This window comes from Nanorana parkeri, unplaced genomic scaffold, assembly GCF_000935625.1.
Source record: "Nanorana parkeri isolate BGI_ZX_2015 unplaced genomic scaffold, ASM93562v1 scaffold311, whole genome shotgun sequence".
Taxonomy (NCBI): Eukaryota; Metazoa; Chordata; class Amphibia; order Anura; family Dicroglossidae; genus Nanorana; species Nanorana parkeri.
In genome coordinates this window covers 805,778-831,560 of record NW_017306579.1, presented here as the reverse complement: position 1 = coordinate 831,560, position 25,783 = coordinate 805,778, and the positions used below count along the sequence as shown (strand labels likewise).

Genomic DNA, 25,783 nt, shown 5'->3' with positions numbered 1-25,783 from the left:
AGACTGGTTCTTTCAGCCTCGCTCCAGTGGTCTAAGGCCCCACTGCAAGGTTTAAAATTTAGATTTGCTCGGAGTTCCTTCTGTAATCCTTTTGAACAGCTTATGTTTGTATCAGGGATCCCTGTGTCTGTTTCTGTGTGTGTTTAAGCTACCAGTGACTTGCTGGGAAGCCTCTGTGAGCACAGTTGTAGCTTGCAGCATATACTCATTAAAGGAGAACTATGAGGTGAGTGCTTTTCATTCACCTCATAGTTCTAGCCGACCTGTGACAATGAGACTGTCACAGGTCGGCTCAGTAGATCGGGAGGCGAGCGAACACATACCGGCGTTCGCTCACCTCTCAATCCTGTCACGGCTGGATTCCCCCCTCCCCGCTCTGATCCGCCAGCGCTGACTGGTGGATGGGACGGGGGAGAGGGCGGGCAGATAGGCAGAGCCAGCTGTCAGTCACGCAGCTGGGCGGATCCCGGCACAATTGTCGGGTTCCGCTTCAGCTGCGGCGTCTCAGTATACCGCGAGCTACAGCTCCCGGTATACTGAGCCTAGGGTGACGGGAGGACGCTAGTTTGTGTCCTCCCGTTACCCTAAAAAGAACTATGGGGAAATGACTTAACCCCATAGTTCTCCTTTAATGTGAGTTAGAGCCATAACTTAGACCCTTCCTAGTTTTGTTGGCTTGTGAACATATGTATACCATGACCTGTGTATGTATAAGAGGTGAGAACTGCATATGTCAGATCAAAGCAGCATGGATGTCAGTCTTGTGCCTTTGTCATTGAAAGGACACTTGAACTGTCTTTCCTTGGTGCAGCAGTTTCAGAGTCCGTTCTGTGGTTTTATTTTCTGCCATTTTACCAGTGATATTTATTCCACTTCTATCTATCTTCTATTCCCTAGACTTGCATAATTTTATTCTGCTGCATTAACTGGCTGTTGTCATGATTTTATTCTGTGCATGATCTAGAACGACTTTGTACATTGATCAATTAGTGAATGCTGCCCTAGGAAAGATGATGAAGGTAGTTTGCCGTGCATTTGGTATGCGCAGTAGCCTTCAGATATTGCATAGTAATTCAGATCATGTTCCTTTCTGACTGTCTGGAGGGGCTGGGTGAATTGCCAATAGCTGGCAAAAAATGTTACTGTTCTAATAAATGCAAACCTGGTGAATGTAGGAGCAGCTTTAACGTGTTTTCTACCTTTGCAGCAGAATTTGAGAAACCCCACAATACTGTATGTTATGTGTTCCCATTCACACAGCATAGCTAAACATTTATTTAAAAATCCTTCCATACCTTTCTAGTTTCTTTAGAGCAAAATTATTTAGAAAACTCTACGTGCAGCATGTATTGTTCAGAATAACTTGCAATGTGTTTATTTAGGGACATTTTTGGCCGGATTGAAATGCATTAACATGCAATGTACCACCCAAGCGTCAATATCTTTACCGCTGAGCATTTCTTGGTTCATAGATAGGAGAGCCGGGGGAAGGCTGTGGCCTCGATCGGATTTGCCTGTGTACAGAGGAGGAATCGGTGGTCCAAAAGACCCCTGATGTCTCCATTAAGCGTATCTGACACTAAAATAGTGCTATCAGTCCCCCCTTGTGATAATACACTGCTCAACAAAATTAAGAAACACTTTTTAATCAGAGTATAGCTTCAAGTCAATGAAACTCCTGGGATATTGATCAGGTCAGTTAAGTAGCAGAGGGGGTTGTCAATCAGTATCAGCTGCTTTTGGTGTTAATGTAAATAATAACAGGTGCACTAGATGGGCAACAATGAGACGACCTCCAAAACTGGAATGGTTTTACAGGTGGCCTCTTTTCTGACTTTTTTTTCCACTAGTTTTGCACCTGGCTAGAGTCAGTGTCACTACTCGTTGCATGAGGCGATACCTGGACCCTATAGAGGTTGCACAGGCATGCCAACTCCTTCAGGATTGCGCATCAATACGTGCCATTGACAGAAGGTTTGCTGTGTCTCCCAGCACAGTCTCAAGAGCTTGGAGGAGATTCCAGGCAGTTACTCTAGGAGAGCTGGACAGGGCTGTAGAAGGTCCTTAACCCATCAGCAGTACCGGTATCTGCTCCTGTGTGCAAGGAGGATAAGGTTGAGCACTGCCAGAGCCCTACAAAATGACCTCCAGCAGGCCACTGGTGTGAATGTCTCTGACCAATCAATCAGAAACAGACTTCATGAGGGTGGCCTGAGGGCCCAACGTCCTCTAGTGGGCCCTGTGCACACTGCCCGCCACCGTGGAGGTTGATTGGTACATGCCATTGAACACCAGAATTGGCAGGCCCGCCACTGGCACCCTGTGCTTTTCACAGATGAAAGCAGGTTTGCCCTGAGCACATGTGACAGATGTGAAAGGGTCTGGAGAAGCAGTGGAGAACGTTTTGCTGCCTGTAACATCGCTCAGCATGAACGGTTTGGTGGTGGGTCAGTGATGGTCTGGGGAGGCATATCCATGGTGGGACGCACACAGACCTCTACAGGCTAGACAATGGCACCCTGACTGCCGTTAGGTATTGAGATTAAATCCTTTGTCAAACCCTACGCTGGTGCAGTGGGTCCTGGGTTCCTCCTGGTGCATGACAATGCCCGTGGGGGCCATACAAACTGAGCACCATTTTGAGTTGCTGCAATGAAATTTCAGCACAATGGACTAGCCTGCTGCATCATTTGTTCACTTTGATTTTTGGGGTGTCTTTAAATTCAGCCCTCTGTAGGTTGATAAATTTTAATTTCCATCAAACAATGTGGCAACCTTTCGTTCCTAACACATCACCCAGTCCAGTATACAGTAGATATCCGGCATGATATTTTTCCCCATTGGGATCTGATGTGTTTTCAAAGTGTTTCTTTAATTTTTTTGAGCAGTTTACATTTTCTGCACCAGTAAAAAAAAATATTTAAAAGTGCAAAATAAAAAAAAATAATCTGTGCACAGGTATGCATAAACAGCAATAATTTCACAACACTTGCTGGTTATCAGTGCTCATGCCGCAATGAGAGGTTGTCTATGGACAATTTTGGGTATCGTAGGTTGTCATCTTGTGAGTGCGCACAGTTTTGAGTCTTTACATTTTTGGTATCCATTTACTTAATTCAGTCTCCTTTTTTTATGTTTTACAGGTAATATGGATTTTTTTTTTTTCTATTTATGTGCTCTAAATGAATTTTAATGTTTTTTGTTTTTTTTACTGAAAATATAGGTATGATAAACAGGTACACAAATAACGTGTTATGGGTTTTTTCCCCTAGATATATGCAATCTTTGTTTTGCAAATAAATATTTGCTACATAAGAAAGCATGCCCTGCAGACCACAGGTTTACTAAAAATACAACACTGCAGTGGCTGCATGCCAGTGTCGCCTGAGTGTCTGAATTTCCTATTAGCCCTTGTTCACACCTGAACGTTTTGTAGCGCGTTCTACGCTCGACTAACGCTCTACAAAACGCTCAAAAATATAAATCTCATTGTATTCAATGGTCTCGTTCCCACCTTGGCGTATTTCCGCCCGTCCCTAACGCGCTACAAAACGGCCCATGCCTGAAAAGGTACAGGTACTACTTTGGGCCGTTTTGTTGCGCGTTTCCATTGGGCTACAGCCAAGTAGCCTTCGGAAACGCGCGAAGGTTGCGCGACTTTTTTACCGCGAACCGCGGTAAAAAAGCGCATATGCAATACGCCTAGGTGTAAACGAGACCTTAAGCATCCTGCTAAGTCACTGCTGACCCACCCAATTCTGTATGGAAATTTCAGCTTGAATTATGAAGTTGTTAAAAAGTGTTGTTTTTTTTAACAAGCTCTAACTGGGTTTATTTACAGTGGATATAAAAATTCTACACATCATTGTACAAATGCCAGGTTTTTGAGATGTAAATAAAACCAGACTAATATAAATCTCTTCAGAATTATTTTCGCTTTTAGCCCTCATTTATGCCTAGCATTTTGTAACACTTTTTGTGCCCTAAAAGGTGCTAAAAATAACGCCCAAAACAAAATCCCAATTATTTCTCTAGCCATGTTCACATCTGAGCATTCTGTCGCTTGTAGCAAAACGCCTATCGCTGGAAAAAAGTACATGAGCTCTTTTCTGGCAGTTTAAACGTTTCTTGGCTCAATAGACTTCAATGGAAACGCTCAAACACATGTATTTGCGGTGTTTTTGCTCATGTTTTACATGCGTTGCCCGTTTATATCAAGTTGTCATAATGAGCTTGCAAAAACAGTCGACTTAATGTACGCGCATAGAATGTGCAAAAAAACATGCAGCGAAGACGCTGTTGCCAAGGTGTGAATACAGCCCTATTGTGACCTATAATCTATACAACTCAATTGGCCGTGTTTTGAATGGAGCATCAATGGGACTAATGCTAAAGTCCAAGATGACCAAATAGAAAAATAGATTAGTGTATGGAAGCCCAAATACTAAAGCTGCCTAAGTACAGCAGAGATATAAAAAGTCTACACACCCTGTAGATATGCCAGGTTTTTGAGATGTAAAAAAACAGCATATCAAGATAAATCACTTCAGATTTTTTTTTTTACACCTTTTAGGGCCTGTTCAAACAATGTCCGTTTTCTGTGCTGACCTGATCCGTACGCTCCTGCACTAAAAATGCATCCCAATGTATCCCTATGTGTTTTATGGGCTACAGTTCTCATGTGCGCAGTCCGTTCAGGTTACGACAGAAAAATACTGCATGTCACATTTTGTCCGGAAACGCAAAATGCGTCAAACGCACTGCACTGCAGCTAACATACTGACAGCCCCACTCCAGGAACGCATCAAAAACGAGGCAAAACACATAGCACCGCGTCTGCTGATCCGCACCTGATCAGGACCTGAAACTCATGTGAACAGGCCCTTAGGGCACAGTCACACCATCAAGAGTGCGTTCCAGTGCATTTGGCCTCTGGAACACAACCCGGACGGCTCACTTTGTTTTGGGTGGGAGGGGGCGTGGCGGTGCATTGAACTCAATGGCACCGCAGCCACGCCCCGCAGTGCGATCGCCGGCATCCCGAACACGTGGCACATTCGTGCCTGCGTTCCGGTCCTGTGCGATCTGCAAAAAAATGCTGCATGCACTTTTTTTTGCAGATTGCACTGGACTGGAACGCAGGCACTAATGTGCCACGTGCTCCGGTGCTCGCAATCACAGGGCGGGCATGGCTGCTGTGCCATTGAGTTCAATGCACCACCACGCCCTTCCTGCCCCAAAACAAAGTGAGCCGGCCGGGTTGTGTTCCAGAGGCCAAATGCACTGGAACGCAATGTTGTTGCCAGTAGGTGTTGTGTTTTGTATACTTGGGAGGGAAAAACAAACAAAAACTGAAATGGTTTAGGTGGAAAAAAAAAAATGTGGCTGCACATTATTTTATTTCTTTTTAACACATCCTCTTATAACTAGGGATGTGGCTGTGTTCAGAATTAACCAATCACATTCAAATTGATGTTACATAGTAGTCAGCACATGTCTGCCATCAATTAAAGTGTATCTGATTAAGCCCATGAAAAGTTTGGTTGTTCTAGTTGGATTTTTCATTTTTGCCATGGTGTGCAAGGAGCTTATAAAGCAACAAAGGGATCTCATTGTTGGAAGGTATCAGTCATTAAAGGGTACAACATATTTTTCCAAGGCATTAGATATACCATTGTACACCGTGAAGACAGTCATCAACAAGTGAAAAAAAATATTACCAAGAATTGAATGTTCCTCCTAGAGCTGCAACAGTTAATCGATTTAGTCGATTAAAATCGACGATTGAAAACGTTGTCCTCTGAGACATGTAATTTAGAGCATTCAGAGCCTTGGAAACCTCCATCTTTGGGATGCATACCAAGATGTTTTCTACCTCTATAGCTGAAGGTGAACATGTTTATGCTTGGTAAAAGGATCACAATTGCCGGAATGTAGTATATTTACACCACATTCAGAAAGGTACTAAGAGCTCTTGCAATTAGCTTATCCTGCCCTGAGTATCGGCTACCTGCTCGGCAGTGGTAAACTGTAAGGCCTCATTCACACTGCCGCGCATATACGCACGTATTGTATCATATGCAACACATGCAAATAAATGGCTCCATACACATAGCCGCGTATGGAGCCGTATATTTGCGTAGCGTATATATGCACAAAGACGGAATAGAACAGAGATGTGCCCGGGCAGCGTATTTCTGCGTATTTACGTGCGTACATGCGTACAGCACATTAAAAATTCCATTACGAGTGATGCATTCTGGGATTGCATATAGTGCACGCATAGACGCTTGTATATACGCGCATAGACGCTTGTATACGCAATATACAATTTTGCTTGCGTTGTGTGTGAATGAGGCCTAATGGTAACATTTGTAGCCCTGAGCGGAGTGAGAAGATAGAGGAGGAGAGCCTGGGGAGAGGAAAATGTGAGACGGTAGGAGCAGGAGGAGACGGTAGCTTGCAAAAAATAATAAAATATGTCTCAGAAAAGGCTAGGAAGTAGCAAACATTTGGTTATTTGTGATGCCACCATTTTAAATGTTCTGCTGCTGTAAATAAAATGTATTAGTAGCCTGCATATAATTTGCATGAAGTGAAGATTGCATCAGTTATTAAAAGTGTAAATACAATCCTACTTTAGGGACTTGTCTCATTATCAAACATTGGTGTAGCTGTGAGACTGCTGTAGTCATAATTATTTGCTTGGAAGACTAGAGAGCATTTGAATTGTGCAGCATGTGGTTTGCCTCACCATCCAGCCAAACTGCTAATAATGTGCAGAATCTAATCTCCTTCTCTGCTGGTATTCTTTACCTGCCAGTATGCTATCTGAATGCATTCACACTAGTATTTACCATCATGCCTGGTAGCAATTCTTCTAATTGGATGGTTGTGCTTTTCAGTGCTGTAGTTTTTGACTCATTCAAAGGGCTTTCTTACAGACCCTGGCTGTACACCCACCTACTTCATACCTCTTGTGATGGGCAACAGGGCAAATGTGTAGTTGTTGTTTTACAGATGTAGACCCAATGTGCCCGGGCTCGTTATATGGAAACTATTAACAGCTTTTTTGTTTCCCAGATCACTTTTTCCTGCATTCCACACATTTAGTGTAAAACCAGGTGTAAATGGTCCCAGGATGCAGAAAGTTTGTGTTTGTGTAAACACAGCTTCACTGAATGCACCTAGATGTTGCTGAATGTCTAGGTGCACATTAAGCCATAGCAAAGCATTTCATGTTAGAGGTGCCTATAGAAATTGGCTCCATATGCACTTGGACGCATGTATTTTAATTCTTGTGTGCATCGGACCTTAGGCTGCCTATAGACATAATAGGATGTTTGGCTGTAGTATTGGCTAACCTCCATCATGCTAGGAAATCTTAGGTCTTTCCGAAGCCTTCAGAAATTTGCATGCTTGGTCCTGCTGCTAAGAAAATTATGGCAATGCTAAGACTAGAATTGAGTGGGGTATTGTGTAGGCAGAGTATGCTGGCATCATTTATCTTGGGGTAAACATTAGTGATGGGGATTTTCTAATCTGCCATTTTGAGCTCTCAACAGTTCATGGATTGTTCATGGGCAGACCTTACAAATAATTTGCCCATCTTTTGTGAACTTTCAGAATCTTTCTTCATGGCTTAACCAACTTATTTTTCAAGAAGCACTCGCTGAGGAAGAACACTTGCTCAGAACTTGCTATTATTGCTCAGAATGCCTACTTGACCCAACTGAGGGCCAAATGATGTTTGGATTGGATTAGTTGCTGTAAAATATTGGAGCATGCTTGACTACCCAAAATCTAGCTTTATAGCCTTTTGTCTGTGTTTTCAACGTGAAATATGGAAAACTGTAGGAGGGAAAGCTTAGGGGTCTTCCAGGAGCGCACAGTCACTCTTCGTGCAGCTGTGAAATTATGGAGGAACAATTTTGAGCTGCAGAGAGAAAAATAAATTATTTGACCCCCCTGCAGATTTTCTAAGTTTGCCCACTTGCATAGAATTTTTATCATAGGTGTATTTTACATGATCGAGACAGAATATCAACCAAAAATCCACAAAAACCACCTGATACAAATGTTATAAATTGAGGTGCAGTTCAGTGAGTAAAATAAGTATTTTGATCCCCTACCAACCAACAATAATTCTCGCTCCCACAGACTGGCTATGTGGTACACAGATTAGTCCTGGTACACAGTCACTGTGTACCAGGACTAATGCTGCTATCCTGCCTATCCCGGAGATGTTAGTCATTCCAGGTTTTTAGTAGATACAAGATGAGCCTGATACAAGGTATAGTTGAAGTAGATAGCCGGTTTGCATGGCACCTCTGCATATATGGAACAGTTCAGACCGATGGCCCACATAGGGTACATGCCATCATTTTTGAATAAAGGACTTTAGTCGCTTACAAAATGTGTTGGCCGAAGCCCCACCTCTGTAATCGTAAGAAGAGTTGGCCCTGCACATTTTTGGTGTTAAAGGAGAGCAGCATGTGGAGTATATGTGTACTAAATGGGATTTGTGATGGGTATTGTCCTCCATCTGCCTCTGTGGGATAAACCCACACTTGATTTCTGGCAATCAGGGTGTGAAATCGGTCAGTAATTGGACAAAGAGGTAGTGTCTGTGTTGGGTTTCATAAGCATACATATAGAGGCTGACAGGTTGCTTGGAATGTGTTTCCCTTACGATAATGGGGCCACCAACATCTAAGGACTGGTAAGCTGCAATATTTTATGTTTATGGGTTAAGATACTTTTTTTTTATTTGTTTACACCTTCATGGAGTTCAGCCTTCACCTGTCTTCCTCACAAATACAAAGTAAAAGGATTTTGCTGGAGTTGGTAGATGTCAGTCAGTCGAAACTCCCTAATTGTAAAATGCCTGGATGTTGATGTAAGCTGTTCAGTTCTACATGTTTTTTTCTTTTTATGCACGCCTCTAATCACATACTAATTTTGTTCCCAGGATGTGCAGAAACACTCTGTCCACACGCTGGTGTTCCGATCTCTGAAGAGGACCCATGACATGTTTGTGGCTGACAATGCTAAAAGCGTGTCTTTAGATGAAGAAGGGTATGTTTTCATGACTGTATTTTCACGCTTACCGTATATACTCGAGTATAAGCCGTCCCGAATATAAGCCGATGTACCTAATTTTAGCAAAAAAACCTGGGAAAAAGTATTGACCCGAATATAAGCTGAGGGTGGGAAATGAGGAAGCTACTGGTAGATAGATACCAATAAAATTACATTAATATTTATTTAAAAGAAAAATAACCTAGCTCTGTAAGTGGAAAAGGGGGTACAGGGCTACATATCATGTACTACGGATCATTTAACCCATTCATATTAGCAGAGGATAATTGTAAATCTATTGTTCAGTGCACTCTATATGTAGTATATAGTACATGTACATATAGAGTGCCTGCAACAATACATTTACAATGATCCTCTGCTAACATGAATGGGTTAAATGATCCATAGTACAGGGCTACATACAGATCATTTAATACATTCATGTTAGTATAATTGTAAATGTATTGTCTGCACTGTATTAGCAGTATATACTCTATATAGAGTATATACTGCTAATACAGTGCAGACAATACATTTACAATTATACTAACATGAATGTATTAAATGATCTGTATGTAGCCCTGTACTATGGATCATTTAACCCATTCATGTTAGCAGAGGATCATTGTAAATGTATTGTTGCAGGCACTCTATATGTACATGTACTATATACTACATATAGAGTGCACTGAACAATAGATTTACAATTATCCTCTGCTAATATGAATGGGTTAAATGATCCGTAGTACATGATATGTAGCCCTGTACCCCCTTTTCCACTTACAGAGCTAGGTTATTTTTCTTTTAAATAAATATTAATGTAATTTTATTGGTATCTATCTACCAGTAGCTTCCTCATTTCCCACCCTCAGCTTATATTCGGGTCAATACTTTTTCCCAGGTTTTTTTGCTAAAATTAGGTACATCGGCTTATATTCGGGACGGCTTATACTCGAGTATATACGGTAATCCTTTTCAGTGAATTCTCTCTTTTTGTTTTTAAGTAAATTTGTGGTCAGCCTGAGCAGACAATGCATTTAAGCTATAAAGCAGAGGCACTGATGGTAGTGGCAATTCAAGCATGTTTGAAGACTCCCCTAAACAGTATGTGGTGAATTAAATGACCTGCATCTCGCTGGCAAGTGTTATTTTCTTCTCCTTTTTATGTGCAATAAGTAATGTAGAACAGCAAACAGGATATCATTTATACCTGCTGTGTAGGTTCAGAGCGGGAAGTGGTTGCTGATCATTTGCCTGAACAAAATGAATCCACTTGATGCTTCTTTTGTAGAAGTACATGTAATGGATAAGGAACAATGTGTATGTGCAGTTTTCATCCAGCCTATGTCAAATTAGGCAATTGACATTGCATTTGTTAGAATGCAGAATGACTCATTATAATAAATTGAAATGAGCTGTAACTAACGCTAGGCATAGAGCAGGGCTTAAAGTCTCACCATCTGCAGTTTTCACTGCCTTTGACATGACTGCAAGTCAGTATTCAAAAATTAGCTTCCCCAAAACTATTTTTTTGTATAGAATATGCAGAGGTTTTCAGTGCCTCATCATACCCGAAACGCGCTACCATTCCTTGCTTGCCAAGGAGCAGACTGAAATTTGAACTACAGGCAAATGGCTAAATACATGATTGTAATACCTCTTATTTTTACTGTTTTACCTGCCAAAGGCTGTCATTTTAACAAGCCATTCTTGTAGTAAACATACCTTTGCTAATCCATAAGGTCACTCGGCTTTAGGCCCATTCATAGCAACCGGCACAGTTATGTTATGGTGCACTTAATGTGTTCACTGCTGTACAATGTACAAGCATGCCACCTCATAGTTCTCCTTTTAACCTTTTGTATTGTGTCTGTCTCTTTCCAAGCTTTCCCTCACCCTGTCTGGTGATACACTGTCAATGCGTTGGCAAGTTAGGACATTCCTTGTAACAGAACAGAGAATAGCATTAAAACTTAATAGGGGTTCTAATCCTTCCTCACCCTATCCAAAACTAAAAAAGTAAAAGGTTTGGGTGGATTTACACTTTAATAAATGTTATGCTTTCTGCTGATCTAGATTTTTTGTTTCCTTCCTATTAGTCACAAGCTAAAGATGTCTGTGAAATTACGGACTGAATACGGCCCTGTACTACACATGCCCAAACCTAAAGAAACCCGTGATAAGGCCCAGCTTGCCATTGGTGATTCATATGAGCACTATACCACTAATCAAGGTCTGTTGGATGTTTTAATCAGCATGATTTATTATATTTTGTGGCTTTTTGTACAATTACCCAATTGAGCAGTTTTACCTTTTGTAAAAAAAAAACAGTTACAGGCCTTTTTTATTCTGATGACCTTTATCACATTAGACCCACCGTCTTGTTTTTAAGGGAAGAGGTTCTGGGCTTTCTACTCCATGCAGAGGAGACAAAGGTTGGACTGCTTTCCCCCACTTTCAGATAGTTATCTTTGTATCTGCTATGTAGCTTCTATAATGGCTGTCTGGATCCAACATACAAAGACGTCCATTGTAAACCTTTACTGAGATAAACATGGAGGCTGCCATTACTGGCTTACCTGGCTGCCAAGCTGACCTCATTGCTTCAATACCTCGCTCACCCAGAACACCTATGCAGATAAGGACTTTGAGCTTTACTCTGACTACACACATCTGTACATGTATTTCAAGTCAGTAAAAATATTAGTAGCCATTGGGTCAAGACAACAGACTGGCAATGAGTGTTTTCACAGGATTTCAATAATCGTAGCCTACTGTAAGAGCAATGTCATATCTGATGGCCAGGAGAGCAGTTCAGATCTTTGAATTCTAAACATTATTTAAAGTTGACCTGTAGCCAATTGGATAATGCTTTAACTATTCATCAGATGTCCTGATGTATAAATAAAAATGTATAATTTACTATTAACATCTTAGCCATTAGAAATCAGTGTGTCTCGAACAGGGGCGCCCACTATTTTTCATCTGGAGATCTACTTTTCAAATGACGAGCTCATTGAGATCTACCAACGAAAAAACACCTGCGTTCAGGGGCGGGAGGAGGCGTGGGCTGCACAGGCAGGCCCCTCGCCCACAGAGCGATCGCCTGTATTAGTGCCTGTGTTCCAGTCCAGTGCGATCCGCAAAAATGCTGCGAGCACTATTTTTGCAGATCGCACTGGACCGGAATGCAGGCACTAATGTGCCTGCGTTCCGAGTGCGGGCGATCGCACTGTGGGCGATGCCATTGACTTCAATACAGCTCCACACCCCCTCGCGCACCGGAATGCAGGGAGTCGGCCTGCTTACATTCCAGTGCATTCCAGTACATTACAGGTCCCGGCGTCCTGTCCTCCCGTGGTGCTCGTGTGGCCGACGTTGCACAGGGTGTCCTGCACCTTTCCATCTGCAGCGTCTGACACATTCAGCCGCACGAGCACCACGGGAGCATAGCCGTAGCCAGCTCCTTTTGCGCCTCAGGCAAGAAAAAAAACAAAGTTTTTTTAAATCTATTTTTTACTATAAAAAATAAACTCGTCCACGCACAGGGGGGCTGCAACTTCTCTGGATCCCCTGCTCTCCCGTGCATACGACGAGCCGCGGGATGGGGGGGGCGGAGCCGCTGTGACACAACGGACGAGCAGTGAGGGGAGAGAGAGAGGCGCCGGCTGTCAGATCCTGGCCGAGCGTCTCTCTCTCTCCTCACTGCTCTGCATTAGTTAGTGACAGCGGCTCCCTCCTCCCCCCCTGCTGTAGCGCTTCCTTCACTTCTCCTCGATCCCCACTGCATACAGGCAGGTAGGAGAGCAGCGGGCATCCAGAGGGAAAGCTGAAGGCTGAGCTCTGTGTGTGGCTGAGCGGTGGAGGATGGGTAGATATCAGTGATATCTACCCATCCTCCGTGCAGAGCAAACGCTGGAGCGATCAGCTGATCAGTACTATGTGTCTCCAGTTATGAATGAACAGGAAATGCTTTACATCACTTCCTGTTCATTCTGAGGCGCCGGCTGTCAGATCCTGGCCGAGCGTCTCTCTCTCTCCTCACTGCTCTGCATTAGTTAGTGACAGCGGCTCCGTCCTCCGCCCTCCCCCGCCGCCGGTTCCTTCACTTCTTCTCGGATCCCCGCTGGGGAGAGCAGCGGGGATCCAGAGAAGCAGCGGGAGGAGAGGACATGGCGATCTACCAGTGATCGCTACGCAATCGACTTGTAGATCGCGATCGACCTTATGGGCACCCCTGGTCTAGAATAACTTATGTACAGATCTTTCATATCAGCAGAGAAAGATGTGTGTACTTTGTGTGAAATAGCTTCTTCTGACTTCAGTTGGCATGGTCACAGGCTGCCCCCTTCCATAGTACACACTATGAAGAGGATCACATAACTGTACTCTGGCTTGCCCAGAATCCCTCTGCAGAATCAGCGACCTTGCTATCTGTTTTCCAGCTACCAGCACGACATAGTACTACTTCTGGCATAAATCAATCCAGTCTATTGACATAGGGACCTGCTATTAAGACAAAGCATGTTTGCGGTTGTTTGCTTTGATGGCTACAGGCGAGCTATAACATAGTTGTTAAGGATTTCAAAGTAAAATGTATATTTTAATATATTTAGGAAGTAAAATACATCTGCATAATTGTGTTCTGTTTCATTAGGTCTTGAGTCTGAATACATGATAACTGGAACACACCCATATCCATCAGGCCCAGGTAATTTACCTATTTCTATTAAATATTTTACAAAACGTATCTGTCTCTGTCTCTCTTTAGAGGAAACCTGTATTAAGGGCAAAGTTGTCTGCCATTGCGGGCCTCATCTTCTGATTGGTTTTCACGTTGATCCCATTATTTTCTGAGTCAGTGTCTTGGAATAGGTATAGAGTTAATGAGCTAACCTCAATTTGACTTCAGAAGCTGGTAGCCCCTTTATTTTCTTAACTCTGTTCATCATAATGTTAAATGCTAGACTGTTGACTAGTCCAGCGTTTTTCAACCACTGTGCCGCGGCACACTAGTGTGCCGTGAGATATTGTCTGGTGTGCCGCGGCTTTGGCTCACAAATAGACCAATCATACCGGTGCGAGAGCAGGGGACGCGGGTCGGCAATGGAGCCGCGACGAGAGCTGGGAGCGTGGAGCAGCCGCGATGACATAGCTGGGGCCGTGGAGCGGCGGTGACCGGGTATAGAGCGGTGATGCAGCCGCGTGACAGAGCAGGGGGGCGTGGAGTAGTGACGGCGTGGAGAAAAGATGAAGCAGTGACAGAGACGGAGGGGTGGAGCGATGAAAGGTTCTGTCACGTCTCCAGCTCGGAGGGAGGAGCCGGTGACGTGACAGGAGCTCTGAGCCGGAGCATTGATAGAGGCAATTCTGCCAGCATCCCTCAGAGGACCCCCCTTTCTGCAGGTCTTGTCACGCTCCTAGCAACTGGGAAGGTGAGGGGGTTCTTTTCCATGACACACCAGCAGTGTGCACTTGACTAGTGTAAAGAAAAAGAAAAAAAGTGGGGCTTTAATGGTGCCAAAAGACAATTCTGAATAAAAATGTATTTTTATTTGAGATATGTATACACTTTACACTTTCAACCCAGGTGTGTGGTGCTTAAATACTCAGGCCTTGGCCAGCACTTAAATGTATGAAGAGTGTGCACTAAAGTTAAATTTTTTTAAGATTTTCTAATGGTGGTGTGCCTCGTGATTTTTTTTCATGAAAAAAGTGTGCCTTTGCACAAAAAAGGTTGAAAAACACTGGACTAGTCTAAAAGTTTTTTGTTTTTTTTCTTATTTCAATGCACCCAAAATGAGTCAATAAAATCTGATATCTGGTTTTCACCAATTGCTGGATGCTTTACTCACAGTGCCTCTGCCCGCCTCTCTGTTTACAGCTGCCCTTGATTTGGCATGCCTGTGAAGTGTTGACTGACCTTGTTTAGTAAAAAAAGACAAGATGTGCATTGTGGGGGTCTTTAAACATTTGGTATGATATTCCCATATCTTATAATCACCGTCTTACTAGCGAGAGTAATGTTATTTGCTGATTTAAAGGTATTTTTGTCACTTTTAACTGGTTTATGCATGCATTGTGCAACAGTAAGATTTGTGTTTTTATCTCAATATAAACTGTTGATGTACCCATCCATGCCATTTATTGAGTATTTTAAATCTAATTTTGCATTAATTGCTTTTTATATGGACTATTCTAACTTTCCCATATATTTTTGTGTATTGGGGTATTTCACAAAGGGGATGGAAAATAAAATTACATTGGTAGCTGAAAGATCTAGAAGTTTGTCAGGGGTGGGGAATGACTGACTCATATGCTTTTATCCATAGTCATGTTAGACCATACTTGGATTAGGGAAACTTGAAGCTTCAGATGGAGCTTGCCATGTTGTATCTGGTCAAGCACTAAAAATGGACAAAAGGTCTGCAGAGTATTTTCTGCCCATTGCCCTAAGTCAGGTGTTCATTTTTCCATTATTCAAATGCACACCTACCCTTCAAGTGATCATTTGTGTAATCCTAACATAGTTTTAAATCCATATGCTTCTTCTAATTCTTAGCAGCTATGATTATAAACACAAAGAACAGCCATGTACTATCCCAGTTGTACATATTACACACAGTCGCTAAGACACATGCAGTAGAAACCAAAATGCAAAGCCATCTTCATACTGCCTTTTAACATGTCATATGGTATCCCCATTTCTTAGGTCTTGCTTTGACAGCTGATACTCAGATCCAGAGGATGCCCAGTGAATCAGCTGCACAGTCTTTGGCATTGGCACTCCCACCTTCACAGTCAAGGTATATATTTATTAAGCTACCTCCAATTAATTGTTTTATTTCAGTAAATATATTGCATTGAGGTATATCTCACAGCTTGCATTGAGGTATCTCTCACAGCAATCTTAAAAATGCATTCAGGTACCTTTTTTTTTGTTTTTGTTTATTATTGGTATTTATATAGTGCTGGCAATTTACGCAGCACTTAACAGTGCAAATACCTTAACTATTAACAGAAATGTAGCTTATTTGTATATCAGTCAGCGGTAGATCCTCAAATCATCTCTGAATTGGTGCTAACACTGTCCTTCCTTCTGGAGGGTGGCTACTTGTGTTCCCAATGGTCACTGTGTGTGTTGTAAAGTAGCCATCGCTCTAAGCTCACTCACAATCCTCTGTCTCCGAGCAGATTCTGAAAAGTCACAGAAGCTGTGAGATGGGCAGTCCTTGAATCAGGAATCTGGCATGCAAACTCTGTCATGCAACACTGTATTCCAATTAGTCAGTTTTAGCGGAAAAGAGATGTTATCCATCTCCTACCGCCAATTGACACATCAATATCTAGAAATTGTATCTGGCTAAATGAAATGCCGGGAAACATTGATTTATTGAACTTCACAAATGCAATCAGTTCCTCCAAGAGTCCCCCTGTAACATGAAAATGTCATCAATATACCTTCTCCACAGCTACATGTTATCACCAAGTGGTGCCGAGGGAAAGATATTTATAGGGCCCCATTCACACATAGCGACATACCTTTTGCAGCGGCCGGGATAGCGCGACTTTCGAGGGGGGGCGTTCCAGCGACGGTAGCGCGACCTTCTCCGTCGGGCTCCATTAGAAAAAGAGAATTCCGCAAAGAAAAAAAGGGTCCTGTAGAAGCGACTTGCGACCGCGACGAGCGACTTTTGGCCATCATTGGCCAAAAGTAAATTGGCCAATGATGGAGCAGGAGAGCTGCCTATTACTGTCCCACATATTTGTTAATATATGCAAAGGAAATTAAATAGTTTGAAAGAATGAGCTCAAGTCCTGCTAATAGAAGTTGAAGTCGGCATATTCGAAATCGGATCCGTCAGCAGAAAGTACCCAACCGCCTTGACTTGTTGAGAATCAAATTATACAGCGTCGTAATGTCCATCATAGCCAACAGGACCTTCTGTGTTTGTGGATGGAAACTATAAAGACCTGTTAAAAAAATCTTGCGTGTCCCTGCTATATGCAGGGAAAGTTTTTAATGTGCTCTTGTAGAAAAAAAAAGTCCATTACTTTAGAGAATGGTTGTTTGATGGATACACACCCAGAATCAATAGGTCTATACTTAAATAGAGAAACTCCAGGAAATGTAAAAATCAACCCTTGCTGTCGGGCTCCCCCCTTACTGAAAGGGCTAACTGTTCATTTTGGTCTAGGGGCTAAAATAAAAGATCTGATCCTTGGTCCCACTTGACTGTTAGACAGGTCCCTGCAGACTCTTCCTCCTCAGGCTTTAGCGGTCTAAGGACCTGTGACATCACATCTAATGCAGCTGCATTAGACGTTAGGACGCCGAGGAATATTCTTACATACACATGGTTTGTGCCATGATTGTCACTGCTTGCCTGATGAAGTGGCTATGTGCTCCCAAACGTCACCTTACAATGTGAACAGTAAATATGCTCTGCTTTGAGCAAACGATGTGCAGTGAGACTTGAAGTTTAAGTATCATCTTAGGACAGGACTTGAAGTTAGTGGTAGAGAAAAACTGATATGTGTGACATGGGACAATGTGTGGCATGCTTTTTGATTTGATGCTTTATGTATTTATGCATAGGATTAATGAAATACTATACAGTTTCATTGTAACTCCAGTAATAGCTAATAGACATTGCCAGATATTCACAAATAAGTAATAGTTTTTTCTAGAATAACTGTTTATACTATTACTGAAATGTTTTTATACAATTTATTTGAAGAATGTTTTTGATCTGTATCATCTTTCATCTGTAAACAGGTTAGATGCACAACGCACAGCTGCTAGTGTTGGAGATATCTACAGACAAGCTGGCATTCCAGAGCGCTCACAGCCCCCTGGCTTATCAATGGTAAAGTTACTCTAGACTTTATTAGCTTGGTAAAGGAGTTTCCTCTGGTGGCTGGTCAGGTGATCAGTACCCTAGTATTTGCCACCTGTTAAAGGGCTTTTTACAATTAATGTTTAGTCAGAGATGGCCAATGAGAAGCTAAGTGTTTCGGCCTTTTGGTTCTTGTGTCTAGCCATCGGGGGTTGCCCTGACTCAGGTTATCAGAACTAAAGTCAAGTTTTTCATCTGGTTTCTTCGCAAGCATGGATCATTGTCTATTGAGGGACACAGGAAGCCTACCGTCTTTGGGTCATACTGACAGGAGGATTGGACACTGGCGCAAAAAAAACTGTGGTCCAGCCTATGATAACCCCCCCCCCATTACCACCATGCCTCAGCTTTTTCCTAGTGTCCTAGGAGGACATCCTCTCCAAAGACTAACCTATTTTTTGCTAGCACCTTTTTTACTTTTTAAGACTTAATTCTTTAGTCAACGCTCTTCTCTACATCACTCCTAAAGCTTGCCTCTTCAGTTGCAGCTATCTGATGCTGTTATTCTCAGCTTGACTTTTGTAGTGCTGCATCCAGACCACCAGGTACTGTATTGTGCATAGGGCACTTTCCAGACTCCATTCTAATAGCCGCTGTGCAACTTCCCAGGTCCAAAGCTGCTTGCATTGCTTCAGCGTTGGCCCGGTCTTTGAAGACTCATTTCGGTTGGGCCGGGTAGCAAGAGATCCCTCAAGTACATAGCTTGCTGGTCACCTTTAAACATTCCTTGTTTCCAGAATGGAATGCCATCTCACCTTAACTTGCTACAAGCTGTATGGGTTTTATGAGTACTTTAGACCTTACCTCATACTGTGAGCCTTGAGTTGCCTTACAACCATGCAGTCACAACATGTTTCATTCTAGACACAGTGGGGGTACACAGTGCTGCTGTAACAGGCACCCCCAGCTTATAATCTACAAATTGCTCGAGACCTGCTTATGGTGCCAACATCTGCAGCCTGGAATCCTCTTTCACCCGGGTACTAATGTCTACCCCATCATCGGAGTCATCGTTAGCTCCATCAACTGTTGCTGGCCCCTTTGTACTCTTAGCCAAGGTTTTCACTATAGTCATGCAAGAGTTTATTGTCCAAATCACCTAGTTGTTTGCTGACTGTGTCTGCAGAGGCCAAAATCATGTTTCTTTGCCCTCTCCATCAGATTCTGTATCTAATCTACCTGCAGCCTTGGTGACCCACAGCTGGTGAGATTTGCCAGACCTCTAGAATGCAAAATTGTGTCATCATAGGACCAGTCGGTCAAGTTCATGGACATTCCAATTCGTTTGGCAATGAGGACCTGGTTGTCCTTGGCCTGGTGGCTCAAGGATCTAGCTCTAGAATTTGGAAAGTCTTTTATTTGTGTCTTCATGAAGAGCCTTATGTCGGATACCAGACTGTTGGGCTGGGGAGGAGTCCTGGGCACCCTGTTGGTGCAGGAAACTTGGTTATTGGAGTAGTCTTGTCTCCTGATCTTAAAACTTTGAGCAATTTGACTGTATTGCGCTTTCCTACTGGAAAATCATTTGATTTATATTCAGCTGGACAATGCCACAGTGGTGATGTACATCAACCATCAGGGAGAAACTAGAAGTCTCGCCGTGGCAAGAGAGGTAGATTGGATCCTGCCCTGAGCAGAACTTCACATTCCGACCTTGTCCACTGCAATGGTCCAAGCATAGACTATTGCCTGGCAGACTTTCTACGCTGACAGCAATTTGACCTGATGCATTGGTCCCTTCCCCTAAATGTGTTCCAGGACCTATATTCCAGGTGGGGGTGTCAGATGTAGACCTTCTAAACAGGTTCAACCACAAATCTGACAGGTTCAGGAAGCATCAAGCTGAAGCAGTGGATGCCCTTGTGGCTCCTTGGAATCGGTACACCATGATCCATGCTTTTGCCCTCCTAAAATTGCTTCCTCATCTGTTTCGCAGGATGGATGGAGGCCATTCTAATGATCTTCATTACTCTGGACTGGCCCAGGTGGGTGTGGTGCATTGACCTGGTAAAACTCCTGATGGACGCTCTGTGACCAGATTGTCAGGATTTTCTGTCTTAAGGTCCGATTTACAATCCTGCTTGACCCCTCTGGCTTTATTGGCATGGATGTTAAAGCCCAGGTTTTGAGAGATGTTGTGATTCCTGCAATGCTAAAAGCTACTTCTGTAGGGTCGATTATAATAGACCCTACAGAAGGTCCAGACCCTACTTCCATGTCTATCAGACATGGAAGATATACTTCACTTGGTGTGAGTCTCGGGCTTCCAACATAGAAGTATTTTCCGTGGGATGAATCCTCTCCTTGCAGGTGGGTCTGGACCAGCATAAGGCTCCCAGGTCCAGTTTTTGCCTTTTCTTTCTTGTTTCAGAGACTTTTGGCCTCTCATTTCTTGATTAATACCTTAGCACAGAGAGTCCCCATGTAGTGCCCCTTGTTTGTTATCCATTGCTTCAGTTGGATCTGAATCTGGTTCTCAATGCAACTACCACTGTTTAAGCACATTAGAGACATTCTTCTCTCTACTGTCACTCAAAGGGGGTATGCCTTGTAGCCATCACCTCTGGAAGGCAATTGTCTGAACTGATGGCCTACTGCTGCATGGAATCTTTTTTCTAGTTTTACATAGAGACAAGGTGCTCTTGAGGCTTAGGACTTATTTTTTGCCTAAGATAGTTTCTGCATGTCACCTCAACTTTCACATTTTTTTTGTACCCTTTTGCCTGGCTCCAGTTCACCAAAATAAATGTTCCTCCTTTACCTGGATGTGGTTCAGACTGTGGGAATATTTTTTATCAGCCACTGCTGGAAGACTGATTGCCTGTTTTGTCAAATTTAGATGATCCTTGTAATGGTACACCGACTTCTCATTCCACCATCTCCTAGATGGCTTGGACAGACCATCTGAGTGCATCCTGGACCTTATGGTATCGAGCAACTGTTTCCTAGATTGGTGAGGTTGACACCAGGTCTTCTGTTCACACATTCCATAAGTTCTACCCGGTGGATTTTGCCACGTAATGCTTCAAACTTAAGTTCCTTCAGGCGGCTCTTTGTGTTGCTGGTTGTCCCAGTTCTCCTCAAGAACAGAAAGACAAGAAGAGAAGAAAGAAAACATAATGTTTGTACTCGCTGTAAAAAACTTCAGGTCCCATCCCTCTGTTTATGATTATGTTCTTGGTGTTGCTTTGTGACAAAACTAAGGCATGCTGGGGTTATCCTAGGGCTGGTCTACAGGTTTTATTTTTATTTTTTTATCCTCTTGTAGACGGCCCTGCCGTATTACCTCCTAAAATCTGGAGGTAATATATCCTGTGTTCCTCAATAGACTCCAAGAAATAAGTTTTACACCGAGTACAATAATCCTATTTTTCAGTATATGTGTGCTTTTCTAGTTTAAATTTTGGGGGCTACTTTGTTTTAAAATGACTAAAAGACACATAAAGGCTACCAGTTGTCATTCACTTCTTAAAATACTAGCTGCTGGCACAATACTTTGAGTCACTGTCCTATAACAGGTTTGCATATAAGGACTTTTGACTTTCTCTGACATTTGCATAGCTGTTCCAGGGAAGTGTCACCCTCCATATTTTGCGCATTATATTTAACATTTAAGTATTTGTTTCTGGTTATGTTTTAGGCTTCCATGGAATCTGGTGGAATGAAAAACTCTGCATTAATGGCAAAGAAGGCACCAACCATGCCAAAACCACAGTGGCATCCACCGTGGAAGCTGTACAGAGTGAGTATTGGCTTATGTCTTCACACTGTTCTATAACAGCAAATATTGATCATTAGTCTTTAGAGGTGCAGCTATCGATTATTTTCAAAATCGATTAGTTAGCCGATTATTAAAGGAGAACTATGGGGTCAGTGTTTTTCCCCATAGTTCTCCTTAGAGTAACGGGAGGACACAAACTAGCGTCCTCCCTTTACCCTAAGCTCAGTATACCACGAGCTACAGCTCGCGGTATACTGAGACGCCGCACCTGGAGCGTATCCCGATGTAAATGACGGGATCCGCCCAGCTGCGTGAGTGACAGCTGGCTCTGCCTATCTAGAGGCAGAGCCAGCTGTACCCGCCCCCTCCCCCGTCCGTTCCGCCAGTCAGCGCAGGCAGATCGGAGCGGGGAGAGGGGAATCCAGCCCCTCCCCCTGTCACGGCAGAGAGCCGTGACAGGATCGAGAGGTGAGGGAACCGGTATGTGTTTGCTGACCTCCCGATCTACTGAGCCGACCTGTGACAGTCTCATTGTCACAGGTCGGCTTAGAACTATGAGGTGAGTGGAAATAACTCATCTCATAGTTCTCTAAGTTTATTCGGATTTAAGCAAAAAGGCTCCAGTGATGGACTTCTAGTTTGTATTGAGTTTGTAGTCCATCACGGGAGCAAGCTTGGAGCGGTGGTAGTAAAAAAAAGAGTGGTGTGCAATATAGTATATTATACAGCGGCGCAATGCAGAATACCACCAGCTATAGAAGACTACAACAAATCCCAGCAATAATACATTATACAGCGGCCCAATGCAGAATACCACCAGCTATAGAGGAATACAACAACTCCCAGCAATAGTACATTATGCTACAATGTATTATTGCTGGGATTTGTAGTCCTCTGTAGCTGGTGGTATTCTGCATTGCGCTGTATAATGTATTATTGCTGGGATTTGTTGTAGTCCTCTATAGCTGGTGGTATTCTACATTGCATTGTAAAATGTATTGCTGAGATTTGTAGTCCTCTATAGCTGGTGGTATTCTGCATTGTGCTGCATAATGATTATACAGCGCAATGCAGAATACCAGCAGCTATATAGGAATGCAACAAATGCCAGCAATACGTTATACATACAGTGTGTAATGTATTGCTGAGATTTGTATTCTTCTATAGCTAATGGTACATTGTGCTATATATATTATACAGAGCAATGTACCATCAGCTATAGAGGAATACAATTCCCACTATCCCAGCAATACATTAATACAGCACCATGTGGGGGGAAAGTGCAGGCTTACCGAAGCAGTCTCCCTGAGATTGTGGGCCTGTCTGTTGGCAGCTGCCTTCCCTGATACACGGATGACCAATTTTCAAATTTGTGTGAAATGTGATAATCATATATGTATCAACTTTGATGTAAACAAACGGTGTGCTTTTTGTATAGGTCATTAGTGGTCACTTAGGATGGGTGCGGTCCATAGCCGTTGAACCTGGGAACCAATGGTTTGTCACAGGCTCAGCAGACCGGACAATTAAGGTAAGAGAACTGCAGTGCTAAAGTAGACTTTTTATGATTCATTGTGCTGAAGGGTATTATTTCCAGTGCTCCCATCGAGTCTTTGTAATTTTCTTCATGCCGGTTTTTAGCTGCTTTTTTTTAGTGCTGTGAAGAAAAAGCAATTTTAGTTTAGGTTTAGCAGTGAGAATCAATACACCTAACAAGTATATTGCTGTTAAAGAAACATCCTAGTTTTACCCGAATCCTTAGCATTTTTATACATCATGAAAGGTTTTATGTTCCCAAATCCAGAAAAGAAAAATCTGAGAGCCACATGTATAAAAGTGCTCGGTCCCTAACCTCGATTGTCTCTACTCCAGGCTACTGCACTTGGTGACCCAAAAATGAAGTGACCTTGAAGTGTCCTGGTACCATAATACAGTTTTGGGTTTCATGTTTCTGCCATGTCTCTTTCCCTTTTCACTAAGCCCAACATTTAGCAGTGTGGTACAGATGGCTGCACTGCAATCACCGGAATTTGCTTTGCTCGCTGTCTCTGAATTAAACAGCACAACTCCATTCACTCCATAATAAAAGACCCGGGAGAAATATCAGGTTAGCACAGCGCATAACACTGAAGTGATTTTTGTGCCATAGTTTTAATAAGATTCTTTGTTTATGGAGAGTATTTTTGTCATAAAATATTAATAATGTGCTGCACAGAGCTTAACTTCTCTTCTGTCTTCTCTTGAGATTTGGGATCTGGCAAGCGGTAAATTAAAGCTGTCCTTAACTGGACACATAAGCACTGTCCGGGGAGTGATTGTGAGCACCAGAAGTCCATATTTGTTTTCTTGCGGTGAGGACAAGCAGGTGAAATGCTGGGACCTGGAATACAATAAGGTTTGTATTTTATCTATAAACAATGATTTATGCTAAGGATGCCTTTCGTTATGGATTAAGCTTAACATTTAGAATATCTTTAGCAGTGTTGCTAGAAATTTCTCCTTGTTACCGACATGAATGTATTTAAGTACTGATACAGTGTACTAAATTGAATGGTATAAAAGCATAAAATGATAAAAAAAGGATAGTTGGGTAAACTTCCACTTGCATTTTTGTGCTCTATATGCAGAGAAAAAATTGTCAGGCTCAACGCTGTGTTTATGCTTCTAGATGTGTTGAATGATGTGGGTTTACATGGATATGCGTTTGGATGCATCTGGTACCAAATCCTAGCATCAGATCATGTTTACATGTGTTTCATGCATTTACATGGTGCATTTAGCTGTTAGATGCATCTGACTTCTATTTTTTTCTAAACGCAGATAAAAGCATCTAAATGCAATGTGCGCATAGATCCATTTGGAAATCATTAGCTACATATATGTGTGATTAGAAACGCTTTTTAAACTATCTACTCTTACCTGGTGTGAATGTAGCCTTACCCATACACTAGAGATGCTAGCCCCACTCAAGTCTATGGGGCACAGGCAGCATTGAATAACATTTTGGGCTGGAGGAGTCTGCCAGACTATACATGTGAATGTATAGTGATTTCATAAAAGTGTAGCACTTTTAGCTGTCATGTAATGAGACTCCCAGCGTAGCTGTTCTTGAATCTGTGGCTTCTCTCAGTATGGAGATAGTAAAGGCAAGCATAAGATATCACCACAGGACCGTTTTGCAGTAGTGTTTACAAAAGGTGACGATGATGGTTGGGAAAATGTCCATCTGTAGATAAAATTGCGCAGTTAAACTCCATTTTTAGGGCTGGTAATGATTAAAATTTTCGTGAACTAGGATCACACTAATCCACCACGTTATTAATCTCACGTGCCCCACTCAATATAGCCGCCGCTTGAGTGGGGCAACTCAGATTAATAACGTGCTGGATTAGTGTGATCCTAGTTCATTTTATGACTTCATTGCTCTGCTGTATGTGTATAGGCCAATGCCTTGGCTGGCACTCATGCAGAAAGTTTTTTAAAAAAATTAATCGATCAAAAAGATTAACGATTAATCGTGAAATTCGTCGTTAATTTGCACAGCCCTAATTATTTTGTTACAATACTATAATGAGTCATTTTGTTTTCTCTAAAATAGTACCACTGGGTCTGTTAGTTTTCTGTCTTTTTGCTGAGTATTTCACTGATATACATTGCTGGTTCTAGATGATCATTGTCGGTTACTTCCAGCATCTTTTTTCTCTCTGAAAGAGATGACCTCACTCTCTTTTGGGTGCCATGGACAGAATTCGGTGGGAAAGATAAGTGTATTACCTCATTTGTTTCCAGCAAAGTGGAGGGGGTAACATTTAAAAAGCAGACCTTATCAGGAACAAGGTCTGCTTTAAAGCAAAATGGTAATTTACACCTGTACTGGGTGTTTTATATTATTTTTTAAAAGCTGCCATGTGTGGAGGGCTGCTGCAAAGTGTAAAAAAATCTTACCTTGCAGCATGCTGTCCCCTACACAGGACGCTCAGACATTCTGTGATTGGAGAAGTAGAGGAGGGGACAGGGATGTAACCTCATCTCTCCTCCTCTAATCACTGAATGTCTTGTACTAGACATTGTCTGAATGGAT

General features: G+C 42.6%; 1 protein-coding gene across 1 annotated transcript in view; it reads left to right on the top strand.

The window, feature by feature from the left end:
* Positions 1 to 25,783, top strand: part of PLRG1 (pleiotropic regulator 1) — a 51,393-nt gene that overhangs the window by 5,783 nt on the left and 19,827 nt on the right. Inside the window, exons 2-9 of the mRNA XM_018557930.1 lie at positions 8,972 to 9,078; positions 11,181 to 11,314; positions 13,739 to 13,792; positions 15,794 to 15,887; positions 17,861 to 17,951; positions 21,622 to 21,723; positions 23,141 to 23,233; positions 23,948 to 24,097. Coding sequence (XP_018413432.1) covers positions 8,972 to 9,078; positions 11,181 to 11,314; positions 13,739 to 13,792; positions 15,794 to 15,887; positions 17,861 to 17,951; positions 21,622 to 21,723; positions 23,141 to 23,233; positions 23,948 to 24,097 — 825 coding nt within the window. The remainder of the gene's footprint in view (positions 1 to 8,971; positions 9,079 to 11,180; positions 11,315 to 13,738; positions 13,793 to 15,793; positions 15,888 to 17,860; positions 17,952 to 21,621; positions 21,724 to 23,140; positions 23,234 to 23,947; positions 24,098 to 25,783) is intronic.